General features: G+C 40.6%; 1 protein-coding gene across 1 annotated transcript; it reads right to left on the bottom strand.

Annotated features, from left to right (window-relative positions):
* Positions 1 to 390: 390 nt before the first annotated feature.
* Positions 391 to 1,409, bottom strand: LOC138907733 (uncharacterized). The gene is made up of 4 exons (XM_070198340.1): positions 1,127 to 1,409; positions 882 to 1,069; positions 702 to 797; positions 391 to 588 (listed from the first exon to the last, which is right to left on the bottom strand). Exons 1-4 carry the CDS (start codon positions 1,407 to 1,409, stop codon positions 391 to 393), a joined length of 765 nt encoding a protein of 254 aa, XP_070054441.1.
* Between the last annotated feature and the right edge of the window lie 13,070 nt (positions 1,410 to 14,479).

Raw genomic sequence — 14,479 nt, 5'->3', positions numbered from 1 at the left:
CCCTCCATAGAATTGTTGAAGCATGGTGAATATGTCTTCTCCCACAGTGTCCCAGCAGTGTTGGTAGAACAAGTCTGTAAAGCCATCAGGTCCACTAGCACTATCCCCATTCAATGGTTGGAAAATTTACAAAGCTCTAGATTTTGAGTTGACCATTGAAGGTACATTGTTAAGTAAATCAGAATTTGTAAAATCACCTTCTTGTGTGAACTAATTTTGGAAGTATTCAACTGCAGCAATAGCATTATGTTCTTGTGTGTCAATCCAATCACCATCAAGATTCTGAATTCTTTTAAGCTGTAACTTTTGTCTCTTGCCATTAACATGGTTGTGAAAGAATGTGGTGTTTCTATCACCTTCAGAAAACCATTTCATTACTACCTTTTTTTTTCAATACTGCTCTTCAATGCTAAGATACCTCTTCAATTCTGCCTGTTGTAGCATAATCCTGTTCTCCATTATTGGATCCTCTTCAAAAAGTATCTCCTTAATCTTGACAATATCTTCCCTAATAGCTAATTGCTTGGAGATGTCACCAAATGTAAGATTACTCCAACGTGATAGTGCAATTTTCACTCTCTTCAACTTCTGTTTTAACATTAGAAAAGAATCTCCAACAAAATTTGCCACCTAATTCTGCCCTACCACCTCTTTAAAAGATCATGTGTTGTCCAGAAATTGAGAAACTTAAATGGTTTGACAAACTGCATAGCATCCTCCCTACAATGCATTAGTAATGGTGCATGGTCAGATCCAGTCCTTATAAGATGCTCCACCTCAATGTTTGGGAAGATAGCCTGGAAATGTTGATTAACAAAAATTCTGTCAAGTCTCTTAAATATGCATTATGTACTGGATCTACCATTCCACCATGTAAAAACACTTCCTTTGTAACTAGTATCAAATAAACCACAGGAATTAACACAGAATGCAAAATCCTCAATCTCTGGGGGATAAACTGGAAGTCCTCCTATCTTCTCTTCTTCAGCAAGAATCACACTAAAATCCTCTCCGACCACCCAAGGTAACTCCATATCAGTATCAAGGTAGTATAGATTATCCCACAATTCTAATCAATCAAGTGATGAACACTTTGCATATACGAAAGTCATCATAATGTGCTTACTCAATTCTTGATGGTATACTTTGATTATTAGTTGTTGATCAGTATCAATCAACAACTCCCACTCTACCGAAGCATCTAGAAATAACCATATCTTCCCATTGACATTTGATATTGCAAATTCCATACCCAGTCTTCTCCTGTAGGTCTGAATTAACCCTTGCGTTTGAAAAGGCTCCATAAGTGCCACAATGAAAAACCCATGTTCCTTTTGCATGGTGATAACTCTTTGGAAGGCCTGCTGAGTCTTAACAGATCTTATATTCCATATTAGTGTCTTAACCATCATCTAGTTGTTGAGGCTGCCCTTTTGGGCAAGATCCTGGTTGGTGGTAGTGTTTCCTTAGAATGTGTTTCCTTCTTGCCTTTCGTTCTATTTCTGGATGAGATCCTGGGTGACAAATCTCCTTCTTTTGCCACAACTTTAAAGTTCCCAGCAGTTGCTTCATCATCACCTTCATCTTCGAGTTGCTGTTTATCAACCAGAGCAGTATGAATTTTCACATGCAACTCCTTATGGGTGATGATATCATGTAAAATCTGATTGGGAGAGATCAGTGGTACATTGATTTTGATTTTCATTGGAGATCGAGTACATAAAGAACATGCAATGGGAATTGTCTCAATTGTTGTTGAATCCCTCTATACTGTTGCAAGCTCTATCTGGTCATCCCCCATGTTAGACTTCTGTTGACAAATAAGTTATAATGTTGACCTAACTATTTAATGTGACACCTCTTCAACAACACCAGGACCATGCTCCCTAGGTAAAACCTTCGATAGAGCACCTGCAACAGTTGGTGACGTCTGCCCTATATTTGTTTCTGAGTTGTATTCAACTTGTTGTGCTTCATAATTGAAGAGTTTTGTAGCACTTCTAGTGGAATTAGATGTTTCCACAAAAGTCTGTGAGGGTAATTCCTAGCATGAGTGATTTAGAGTTACATTATGAACTTGCTTTGTATTCCAAAGCTCCTTTGCACCAAGTCTAGTGTGTTCTCCTTTGTAGCTGCTCCTTTCAACCCAGTACCAGTACGAGTGTTTCTCCTAGAACTCCCTTTATATTTAGGATTAGAGCTGTGATTTTCCAGAACCCCAATATGCTGGTTCTCCCGATTCTTGTGGGATTCATTGTTAGATGTTTCTTCTGTTAGGCTGTATTAGTATCCTTTTCTTTGATTGCAGAATCATCAACCACATATGTTTCAATTTCAGCAATTGGACATTTGCCAGTAGGAGAAGCATGTGTTTGTTCATCAGCACTGGCATGTAGGACTTGAGAAGAATTCAAACCTTCTGGCTCCCCTGAGTGATCAAGTACAGGGAGTTTATGTTCATACATCTTACCTTCATCAGATTCAGTAATAGCAACTGTGTTATTGGGTAGTGGATCCTTCACACTCTCTGAAGTATTTGGATGAGCATTGTGTGATATGGGATTGATGTTTGGAATCTGGTCTGGCTTAGTGACTTGTTCTTCAGATATTTGAACAATTCACTGTTTGAATTTCTGTTGTTTGCTTCTGTGGTTGATACCTCTTAAGTTCTTCTTCTTTTGAGACTGCCATTGATCCTTGGGATTATTGTCCTTTGTTGGCTGTTTTGCTGTTAAATTGAGGTTTATTCTGCCTTGTTGTTCTGCACTTTGGTCTTTTTCCCCCAATGTTGGTTTTGAATTCTGGTTTTTGTTCTGCCCCTGTATAATCTGCTCATGTTGGTGTTGTGTGCCATTTGATCCTTCATTCCTTTTGGTTGTTTGGATTTCATTTGTGCTTGATGTTTCTGCTGCAGTCTTCTTTGTTTCTTGGTCTTATCTTTTTTTAATAGAGCAGTAGTAGTCTTTATGTCCAATGTGCCTGTAGTGTAGACAGTATGTTGGGATGTCTTCATACACAACTTCTAGCCACTGTCCATCCCCATTAACATCCCAGTCATCATCAAATCCAAGCTACACATGATGTGGCCTGTCTTGAGTTAAATCTACCTGCATCTTAACCTTTGCTACACTTCCCCTTGTTTTTTGCATTGATGCTAGATCAAGATCCAGAACTTTCCCAATAGGAGATAATAAAACTGATAAGACCTCCCTATAGTAGAAATGCCATGGAAGGTCAGGGATCACAATCCAAACAGGGACTTTAAGAGTGTCCTCTTTTAGATTGAAGTTGGGTGTCCAAGCATGTAGTTCCATCCTTTGACCCTGAATATACATGAACTCTTTTGTCTAGACTGTGGAGTGATCATACTCATTGTCTAGAGCAATGTAAACTGTTCTAGCATTGAAATGAGCTATTTTAGCTCATCCTCTTAGTTCAGTTTGTAAAATAAAACTTCTCCTAATCTGTTCCATTCTAGGCATTGTATTTAGAAACTTGCCTACAATGGTATATTGGCATCTGTTTGCTAGAGTGAACATGTAATATTTTCTGGTGAAGATGACAGCTAATTGGCGCCGCTTGGTAGTTATTCTAGGAGTTGTGAACTGTATTGGGGCTATCTCTGCAGCCTGCCTTGCTCTTAACCTAGTAGCTAGGGACTGTGTGATAGTAGGAGGTGGTGGTGTAGGATAGGAAGGTAGTTTATTTGGTTGGGTGTAGTAATCTTTTTGATTTGTTGGGGCAGCTGTTTTAATGTTCTAAAGCTGGGCATTTTAGTTCACATATGCAGGTGGTTTGGAGGTGTTTGGATGTTTTGGCTGGACAAGAGTGGTTGCGGTCATTGGATTAGTGTATGCAGGTAGTAAAGTTGGGTTTTGACTGTAATCTTTTTCTTGAGGAGTAATTTCTTTGGAGTTGAGTTAGGAGTATTGGTGTTTTGGTGTTGTCTTGTAGTTGGTTTTTGAGTCTGAGTGGGATGAGTTTTATCAAAATTAGTAGAAACTTTAGGAAATGTCGATGGTGGAGGTATGGGATTGAGTTGGGGCTTTGTATGAACATCTACATTTATAGTTAACACATTTGCTGTTGTAGTAACTATTTGTGTCTGCTCATATGGAGTTCTAACATTGTTTGTGGTCAGATGTTCGTTTGGCAGAGGAGTTGCAGATGCATTACCCGATGATGGCAAATTTGAAGATGAAAGAATTGGCTAAGGTCGATCAGTAGGAGTTGGTTTAGTGACCTTCTCCTCAGCTAAAGAAATTTGCTTACTTGTTCTTTTGCCACTTGAAGAAGTGGGAACAATCTAGACATTCATCAGCATAGTAGAAGGGACAACATTTGATCAATCATCAGAATTCCTATGTTGTAATTGAAGTTGGACATGCTGACGACTTTCAGCACCCTGCATTGAATCTTTTCCATCCAATTGGATCACAATTGGAGTGGTAAACCTAGTTGAGACATTTTGTCGAGCAACCTTAGTGGAAGGACTTGAAGGTAAAGTTGTTTTGATTGTTGTGAAAATTGGATCGATGAAGTGTTGATTTTCTTGCTCAGATATATTCTCCAAATGTGCAGAAGCTATTTCCCATTGGTTTGGATCTGATTGGATACATTCTTCGTCTTCTCCATCAGCTTTGTGGTTGCAACCGATTTGGGAATGAATGGAACTCTTAATTCCCATAGTCGAGATCTCTAAGGCTTGGTTGGGAGGTAGTGTTTGTAGTGAAGAAGAAACTCTATTGCCGTGTGTACTTGGAATTTTCCCAGCATTGTTCTGGGCATCATTTGACGTCTTTAAACGATTCGGTGCTACAGTGAACCCTTCACCCATTTGTAAATATGCATCATGTCGTTTGGAATTTTGCGATGAAACCAACTGGTGGTTGTGCATAGTGATGATGGGGTTCTTTTGATACAAATCTAGGGGAATTCCACCGCCTAATGGCGGATTAATGGCCATAAAGGCACTACAAAAGCACTGTAGAAAGCAGTTTCTTGTCTAGAGAGAAAAAAATTAGGTTTTAGGGTTAAGGTATATCTTATAGTCATTTTGATGATTTAACTAATTTGATTAGAAAGCATGCTTTTTTTGTTAATGTGAATAACTTGGACTTGTTATTCTTGAGTTGTTTTCCTTTTTGTTATTATTAGGTTGTTTCTGTCATTGCTGATTACTGAAAAGTGAGTAGCGGACTTTGATAATCTCGTCACTATCTTCAGTCCGAGGTTAGGCTTGCTACTTATTGAATACATAGAGTCAGTTGTACTCATATTATACTCTGTAGGTGATGTTGATAAAGCTGATCGTTAGAGAGTTGCACCAGTTTCCGCTAGCGAGTTTTAGGTAGCACTGTTGTTTTCTGTTCACAGGCCTTGGAGTCCCTTCATTATTCAGGAAGTTGTACTTATTTATTCCATAGAGCTCATATAATCGTTTACACCAGGTTCTGGGATGGTATTTAAGTTGTATCGCTATATTCCTTCAGTTATATTTATTATACCTCTTTGGAGGATAGTTCTTATTATTGTTAGGGTTTATTTATGTATATTTGATGTTAACTTGCCTAGTAAGTGGGGTTAGGCACCGTCATGGCTTTAGTGTGATTTGGGGTCGTAACAAGTTGGTATCTGAGCACTAGGTTGCTTAGGTCTCACGAGTCATGAGCAAGTCTAGTAGAGTCTTGTGGATCGGTATGGGGACATATATACTTATCTTTGAGAGGCTACAGGGCTATTATATCATGTAGATTTATTTATCCCTATGTTTGAATCGATTATTTTCTATTTTCTTACAAATGGTGAGGATGCGATATAGTTTAGTTGAGCATGCGCCGGTACCCCGAGCTAGGGCCGTGGGAGGGTCGAAGCCGAGGTAGGGCAAGAACATGCGCCGTAGCTAGAGCGCCTGCTTGTGCAACTACTGTGGAGCCACCAGTCGCTCTTGTTAAGGACCTATTTCATGACTATGAGGGGCTGGAGGTACTATCTACCCTAAGGCCTACATATTTCACCAGCTGTTCAGGATGCTTTGATCTATATGGTTGGCTTGTTCAAGAGTTTGGCTTAGGTTGGGGTATTTCCTGCTATACTAGCTACTTTACATGCAGGGGCGGTGCACAGACTCTAGCTACCCGTACCAACAAAGTAGGTGGCCCATGGTTATCATACTCCTATAGTGTTACTAGTTGGAGGAGTTCAGCCTACTATTGTAGTGCAGCCTGGGGATAGGCCTGTGAGTTTTGATGATGAGCTGAAGAGACTAGATAAGTTCACCAACTTGCATCCTCATCACTTCAGTGGTATGCCTTCAGAGGGTGCTCAAGGACCCTTGCATTGTTACTTTAAGATTTTGTGCAATTTGGGGACTAGTAGAGTCCAATGGAGTTGATTTCACCCTGCAGGGTCTAGCAAAGAGGTGGTGGAAGGTTTACAAGATGGGTCGACCAGTAGGATCACCTCCTCTTACCTAGGCTCAGTTCTCCAAGGTTGTTTTGGAGTATTTCATACCCCACACTAGGAGAGAGGAGCTGAGGAGGCAATTTGAGTGCCTTTAGCATGGTCCAATGTCAGTTACTGAGTATGAGATGAGGTTCACGGAGCTATCCCGTCATGTTATTATTTTGATACCCACTGAGGAGGAGAGATTTGTAACACCCCAGAAAATTTTGAAGTATTTTAGTGTAAAGCCCCGTAATATTTGCAAGTGAATTCAAGGTTTCGTGGTGCCGGAGTAGGCTTACGTGTTTGAGGATGGTATAAGATCTTCGCGGCGAGCTTGCTCGTAGCGGTTCAGACATTTTGGGTTGAACAATGCACCGAAAAGTAAAGGAAATTTTTTTGCGGAAAAGCGCATTTATGCGGCCCATTATGCGGCCGCATAATCACTCTGCGGACCGCATAATGGCCACAGAGTGAAGCAGTAAGTTTGGCCAACTTGGGGTCAGTTGTGCGGTCGATTGTGCGACCGCATAATCCCTCTTGAGTTTTTGCGGAGGGAGTTCTGCGGTGCATTATGCGAGCGCAGAATGAGTATGCGGACTGCATACTGGTCGCATAGGCGGACTGATGCTATGTTAGCCACGGGAGAGAAGGTATCACTGTAATCGAGCCCAAATATCTAAGTATATACCTTGGAAATAAGACGGGCCTTAAGTCGATCAACCTTGCCATCTAGACCAACCTTGACTGCATAAACCCAACGACAACCAATAGTAGATTTATCTGAAGGAAGAGGAACAAGCTCCCAAGTACCACTTGTATGTAAAACACACATCTCGTCAATCATAGCTTGATGCCATTCTGGATGAGACAATGCTTCACATGTGGACTTAGGGATGGAAACAAAGGACAAAGAAGATATAAAAGCATATATAGGTGATGACAGACAATGATAACTTAAACCGACATAATGATGATTAGGATTAAGTATGGTTTGTATAGCTTTCCAAAGTGCAATCGGTGTACTAGGAAGAGACAAGTCCACAGTAGGAGCAGGGTCAGCTTCAGGACGTGAATCAGTTGGGCTTGATGCTGGGCGCGGACAAAGATGATAAGTCAAGAATGGTATTCCTTGGCTGGGGATCTAGGAGGAGCAACACTAGACTCCTCAATGGTTGGAATGGGTAAAACTTTTATGGCGGAAGGTGAAGGAGGAGCTATAGTAAACTCCTCAAAGGTCGGTATAGGTAATATCTCAGATATATCAAGGTGGTCAGAAGAGGTAAAGAAAGGTTTATACTCAAAAAATGTGACGCCAGCTGACATATGTCATTTCTGCGGCATATGTCAAGATATGTCACCTCTTATGTTACTATGGAAGTTGGGATAGAACCGAAACAACTTTATGAGTCGTTCTCTGTATCTACTCTTAGAACGAGGCACAGTATTCGTGAAGACTCTTTATCACAATTCCTTATATTTACAACCTCTTGAGAAATTGAGTTCTATAATGGGTTCCTTGAATTGCGTTATAGCCCTAGGTTAATACTTCCCACTGCTTCGCTAAATTCTCAACAAGGGACAATACCTGATGAATTTCGTACAGAACCTTTTGATTCAAATAGATAACATCTGCTCATTTGTGCCTATACATGCATCACTATAATATTTACCTATGCGGTATCATATCCAATGGAAAGCAGCCTAGTGTTGAGATCCTTCTTGAGTCACTGTTTTCCTCTCCGGTATATGTGATTCCTATGGTTGGAACATTTACTTTACTCCTTTATGAATAATATCATGAATCCTTTTCATTGTCTAGTAACATGAGAGTATATCTTAGCACCTATCATGTGCGTACATGCCAATTGAAAGGGGCCACTTATCAGCATAAAGTTTCTGAGCAACTTGAGATTTATCACAAATTCGTCACAGGGAGGTGTTGTTGTTTACCCATCTCAGTATGACTTTCATGTCCACCTACATCATGCCTCAGTGAGTAACGCACCTTGTTCCTAGTATTTTGGTTGCCCGTGAATTGGCATGAAATGGAAACTTGAGAGTGGTTATGGCAAAAACATGTCTAGCTCACGGCAAAGTGTTCATTCTCTCTAACTAATACATGATTTTATCTAACATTAAGATGTCCTAGTTACATGATTCCACTTGTGTGAGATTGAAAGTTGAGCAGCCTTATGATGAGCATATTGAATTGAAAGACAAACTCGTCGTATCTTGTAAGCTGGTAAAGCCCCGGAATATTTTGAAGTATTTCAGTGTAAAGCCCCGTAATATTTGCAAGTGAATTCAAGGTTTCGTGGTGCCGGAGAAGGCTTACGTGTTTGAGGATGGTATAAGATCTTCGCGGCGAGCTTGCTCGCCGCAGTTCGGACTTTTTGGGTTGAACAATACACCGGAAAGTAAAGAAAAATTTTTGGCAGAAAAGCGCGTTTATGCGGCCCATTATGCGGCCGCATAATCACTCTGCGGACCGCATAATGGCCACAGAGTAAAGCGGTAAGTTTGGCCAACTTGGGGTCAGTTTTGCGGTCAATTATGCGACCGCATAATCCCTCTTGAGTTTTTGCGGAGGGAGTTCTGTGGTACATTATGCGATCGCAGAATGAGTATGCGGACCGCATACTGGTCGCATACCTGAGCCGAATGTTTAGGCCCCTGAGGGCCATTTCTGCGGTCACTTTACGGACCGCATAACCATTATGCGTCGCATATGCGACCGCAGACCTGTGTCAGGGCACCATTTTTCTTAATTTAAAACCCGACCCCCATTCCGTTAAAACACCCCTTAGGTCTATTTTGAGCTCATTTTCTGATACTTCTAGAGTGAGAGAGAGGGGGTTCAAGAGGGAGGGTCTAAGTTTTCATCAAATTGATCTTCAATCATCACTCAAAGCCTTGGAAATATTCAAGTAGAGCACCAAAATTCTTCACCCTAAAAGGTAAGGCTTCATCACCGCAGCTCTCAATTTCAAACATAGTTATAATGGGGTATTAATGTGATACTTCATGGGTATGAGGGTGGTTCATCTTGCATACATGTGATAAAGAGTGTGGGAAAAATAAAAAAAAAAATCGAACTAGAACGATGAACGTTTTCCTAATTTTGGGTTCAATTTGTATATTGCTAAAATAGATTGAGGTTGCTAAGGGTTCCGAAAATTGTAGAGTCTAAAGAAGCGCAATTGAGGTATGTTGGCTAAACTTTTTCTCTTGGAATTGAATTCCATAATGTTTCTGTAAGTTTCAAAGTGTGGGTTACGTATTAAAAGGTTATGGCTTTGAGTCGTGTTTCAATGAAAGATAGAATTGTCTAAAAGCTTTTGTACTAAATTCATGCCCATTAGTGGCTGCTTTAACTAATGATTTGATTTATAAATATATCCAGTGTAATTCGAGTTCTATATACTCATGTGTTGAAATTGTACATTGTCATTTCTAGGGGAGAGTATTGCAAGAGTAAATGGTGTATTGACTGTTTACGATTTTTCATGTGTGATTCTATTGTTGGTTGATATGCTTCATTTTTTAGGAAGAAACCATTTGTGTTTGAAGTTTCCATTTCAAATGGATTTGAAGTATATGATTTTTTAAATATCCTATATGTTGATACTTGATGGTGATCTTTGAAATTGAAAGAGGTGAAAGTGTGGAATATGAAATATGGCCATCGTGCCAGGAATAAAGAATCTTGTGAATGGCCTAATGAGCCAAGGAAATATTGTCGTTGTGAATGACTGGAAATACTAATGAGAATTCATAAAATGTGAAAGATGTTGAGGTGAGTACAATTGTATTTATGATATTTCTGTTTGCAAATCAAATCAAAACTATTTTTGGGAGCATCATTAGCAATACCGAGGAAGGGTGGGTCATAAGGCCCACACTTGAAACTACACGTGCCGGTGTAGGGGTGGATTGTGATATTATTCCCCTTAATTGGGATGAAACTGGAACCTTTGTGGATTGGAAAAGTCAACCCGCACGGCATATGTGGGAAGGCGGCCTAGCTGATCGGGTGGAGATCAAACGCCATATTGCGCATATGGTGGTACTACTCTTGGTAAAAACTTTCTTTCGTATCACATGTCAAACCACATTGTTCGTGGGGAGATAGACTAGCTGATCGGGAGTGATAGGACTCCGTGCTAACAAAGACGGTGGTATATCGGTGCTAATGATTTCCCAACCAAAATTATATATGAAGTTTGTATTTTGGAAATTATTATGTTTTAACTGGACGTTTGGATATTGTTGATTGTGACTTGCTATTTTTATGTGTTGCCTTTTCTTATATCGGCATTCTATTTTGAAAAAGGATTTTTAGCTATACATACTAGTGCTATTCTACAGTACTAACGTCTCTTTTGCCGGGGGCGCTGCATCTTTAATGGATGCAGGTGGTTCTTCAGCAGGAAGCATTGATCAGTGATAGCAGTACACTCTTTCCAGCTGATTGGGTGAGCCCCACTTCATTTCAGGGTCATGTATCTTTTGCTTCTCATGTACAGTGTTTTGAGGTATAGCCGGGACCCTGTTGCCGGCATTTCCATATTACTCTTCTATTGTATTTAGAGGCTCCGTAGACAGGTTGTGGGTTATGGTTGATGTCGGGAATTGAACTAGAAATGTTGGTACTTGGAAATTATGTTTTTCATTAATTCTATAAACTTGTAATGTTTTGGAAATTATGAATGAAGCTACTAATGGAAATGAAAAGGAAGTTGTTAATAAAATCTTTTCAGTGATTGATAAATGGAGTACATCTCCTCTTTATTCATGGATGAGTTTGGGTAGAAGTAAGTCTAATAGGCTTGCTCGGCTGGGTTGCACTCCCTGAGTTTGGGGCATGACAAGAGTGATGATATTCATTGATGTACTTCACCATGGTATTTGCATTGCTATGGCTAGAGAGGTGGATATTGGGACACCATTTCACCAGGTTGTATCGATGGCATGTCGTATTGAGCACATTTGCATTGAGACCAAAGAGATGATGCAGGGTAAGGACAAGAGGTCATAAAGTTTAGGGAGTTTCAGTGGTGCCTCATCTGGAGGACGAGGTCGATTTCGGATAGGCGAGTCTAGAAGGACAACTTATCATTTACTGCTACCCAGTCGAGTAGCCTCTTTGCAGTCTTTATTTACTGCACTTCAAGCACAGAGTTCTCATCGTACTCCATCTGTTTAGGGCTCATCAGTACATGGTTCTTCTAGTGGCTATTCTGGTTCACGTGCTTTGGCCCAAGCCCCGCAGTCATTCCTAGTCAGAGGTTGCTATGAGTGTAGAGAGTTGGGGCATGTCAGGAAATATTGCCCCCATTTTTGCAGAGGTCCAATGCAGCAAGGAAGTCAAACTATGATTCCCGTGCCAGTTGCTACACCACCCTCTCAGATAGTTCGGGGTGGAGATCATCAAGGATGTGTTTGTCCTAAAGGGGGAGCTCAGTCTAGTGGAGGTCAGTCCAGATTCTATGCATTCCCGCAGAGGACTGAGATTATTGCTTCTGATACAGTGATTACAGGTATTATTTCTGTGTGCCACAAGGATACTTTAGTATTGTTTGATCCTGGTTCTACTTATTCTAATGTGTCATCATACTTTGCTTCTTGTCTGGATATGCCTCGTGTTGTCTTGATGCTCATGTGCATGTGTCTTCACCTGTTGGTGATTCCATTATGATGGATCGAGTATATCGGTCTTGTGTGATTACTATTTGTGGTTTTGAGATGAGGGCAGACTTTGTATTGTTAAATATTGTGGACTTTGTAGGATCTTGGGTATGTCTTGGTTATCTCCGTACCATGTTATTCTTGATTGTCACACTAAGACTGTGACATTTGAAATGTCGGCGTTATCGAGGTTAGAGTGGAAGGGATCTCTTGGTTCCACTCCTAGTAAAGTGATCTCATTTTTGAAGGCTCGACAGATGGTTGAGAAGGGATGTTTAGCACATTTAGCCTTTGTCAAAGATGTTAGTGTTGATACCCATATAATTGAATCAGTTCCAGTAGTGAAGGCATTTTCGGATGTGTTTCCAGTAGACCTACCGGGAATGCCACCCAATAGGGATATTGATTTTGGCATTGATTTGGTGCCGAGAACGCAGCCTATATTTATTCTTCCATATCGTATAGCTTCAGCGGAGTTGAAGGAATTGAAGGAACAGTTACATGAGTTGTTGGCTAAGGGGTTCATCAGACCTAGTGTTTTACCTTGGGATGCACCAGTGTTGTTTGTTAAGAAAAAGATTAGTCTATGAGAATGTGTATTGACTATCAGCAGTTGAAAAAGGTGACCATCAAGAACAAGTATCCATTGTCGTGCATTAATGACTTATTTGACCAGCTTAAGGGTGCCAGAGTGTTCTTGAAGATTGATTTGAGATCGGAGTATCTCCAGTTGAAGATTAGGGCTTCAAACATTCCTAAGACTGATTTTCGAACTCGTTATGGGCATTATGAGTTTTTGGTGATGTTGTTTGGGTTGGCTAATGCCCTAGCAGCTTTCATGCATTTGATGAAGTGTGTTCCAGCCTTATTTGGATTCGTTTATCATTTTTTTTGATGATATATTGGTGTATTCCCGAAGTAGGGAGGAGAATGAGCAGCATTTGAGGACCATGCTTTAGACATTGAGGGAGAAGAAGTTATATGCTAAGTTATCCAAGTGTATGTTTTGGTTAGACTCGGTCGCATTTTTGGGTCATGTGGTATCTACTGATGGGATCAAGGTGGACCCGAAGAATACCGAGGCAGTTTATAGTTGGCCCAGACCTTCTACCACTATAGATATCAGGAGATTCTTGGGTTTGGCTTGTTATTACAGTCACTGCATCGAGGGATTTTCATCTATTGAAGCCTCATTAACTAATTTGACTTGGAACGGCGCTCTGTTCAAGTGGTTGGATGAATGCGAGGAGAGCTTTTCTAAGCTCAAGACATCCTTGACTACAGCTTTAGTGTTGATTTTACCTACAAGATTAGGGTCATATATGGTTTATTATGATGCTTCGCGGGTTGGAATTGGGTGTTTGTTGATGCAGAACTGTAGGGTGATTGCCTACGCGTCGCGCCAATTGAAGCCCTATGAGAAGAACAACCCAATGCATGATTTGGAGTTAGGATCTATTGTACACATGCTCAAGATTTGGAGGCATTACTTATATGGCGTGTATTTTGAGGTTTATATAGATCATCAGAGTCTTCAAAATCTATTCAAGCAAAAGGATTTAACTTGAGGCATCAAATGTGGTTGGAGCAATTAAAGAACTATGATATCACCATTCTTTATCATTCGAGAAAGGCCAATGTGGTGGCAGATGCCCTGAGTAGAAAAGCAGAGAGCATGGGGAGTTTGGAATTTATTCTACCAAGGGAGAGACCCTTGGCTATGGAAGTTCAGGCTTTGGCCAACAGGTTCATACTTGTGTTGTATCCCATTCATCTTTGTTTGAGTACATCAAGGCTTGTCAGTAGGATGATCCCCGCTTGCTTGTCCTTAAGGACACAGTGCTAGGAGGTGGTGCTAAGGAAGTGTCTATTGGTGATGATGGTGTATTGCAGCTTCAGGGCCGGATTTTTGTTCCTAATGTGGATGGGTTGAGAGAGTTTATTCTTGAGGAGGCTATTAGTTTGCGGAATTCTATTCATCTGGGGGTTACGAAGATGTACCATGATTTAAAGTAGCATTATTAGTGGCGGAGTATGAAGAAAGACATTGTTCGATATGTTGATCGGTGTTTGAATTGTTAGAAGGTCAAGACTGAGCATCAAAGACATAATCGATTGCTTCAGAAGATTGAGATACCAGAGTAGAAGTGGGAGTGCATCACTATGGACTTTTGGTAGGTTCGCCACAGACATTGAGGAGATTTGATGTTGTTTGGGTCATTGTGTATAGACTGACCAAGTCTGCACATTTCATTCCAGTCATGACTTCCTACACCTCAGAGAAATTGGCTAAGATCTACATCAAGGAAGTTGTCCACTTGTATGGTGTGCTTGTGTCTATCAT

The sequence above is a fragment of the Nicotiana tomentosiformis genome, chromosome 3 (genome assembly GCF_000390325.3).
Source record: "Nicotiana tomentosiformis chromosome 3, ASM39032v3, whole genome shotgun sequence".
NCBI lineage: Eukaryota > Viridiplantae > Streptophyta > Magnoliopsida > Solanales > Solanaceae > Nicotiana > Nicotiana tomentosiformis.
This window is presented reverse-complemented; position numbering and strand designations above follow the sequence as displayed.

Excerpts from the sequence above, each read along its gene's own strand:
- LOC138907733 (XM_070198340.1), bottom strand. The coding sequence starts at position 1,409 with ATGGTTAAGACACTAATATGGAATATAAGATCTGTTAAGACTCAGCAG. Across the intron at positions 1,070-1,126 it reads AGTATACCATCAAGAATTGA|AATTGTGGGATAATCTATAC; the intron begins GTAAGCACATTA and ends TTGATTGATTAG. Across the intron at positions 589-701 it reads GGGAGGATGCTATGCAGTTT|AAGTTGAAGAGAGTGAAAAT; the intron begins GTCAAACCATTT and ends ATGTTAAAACAG.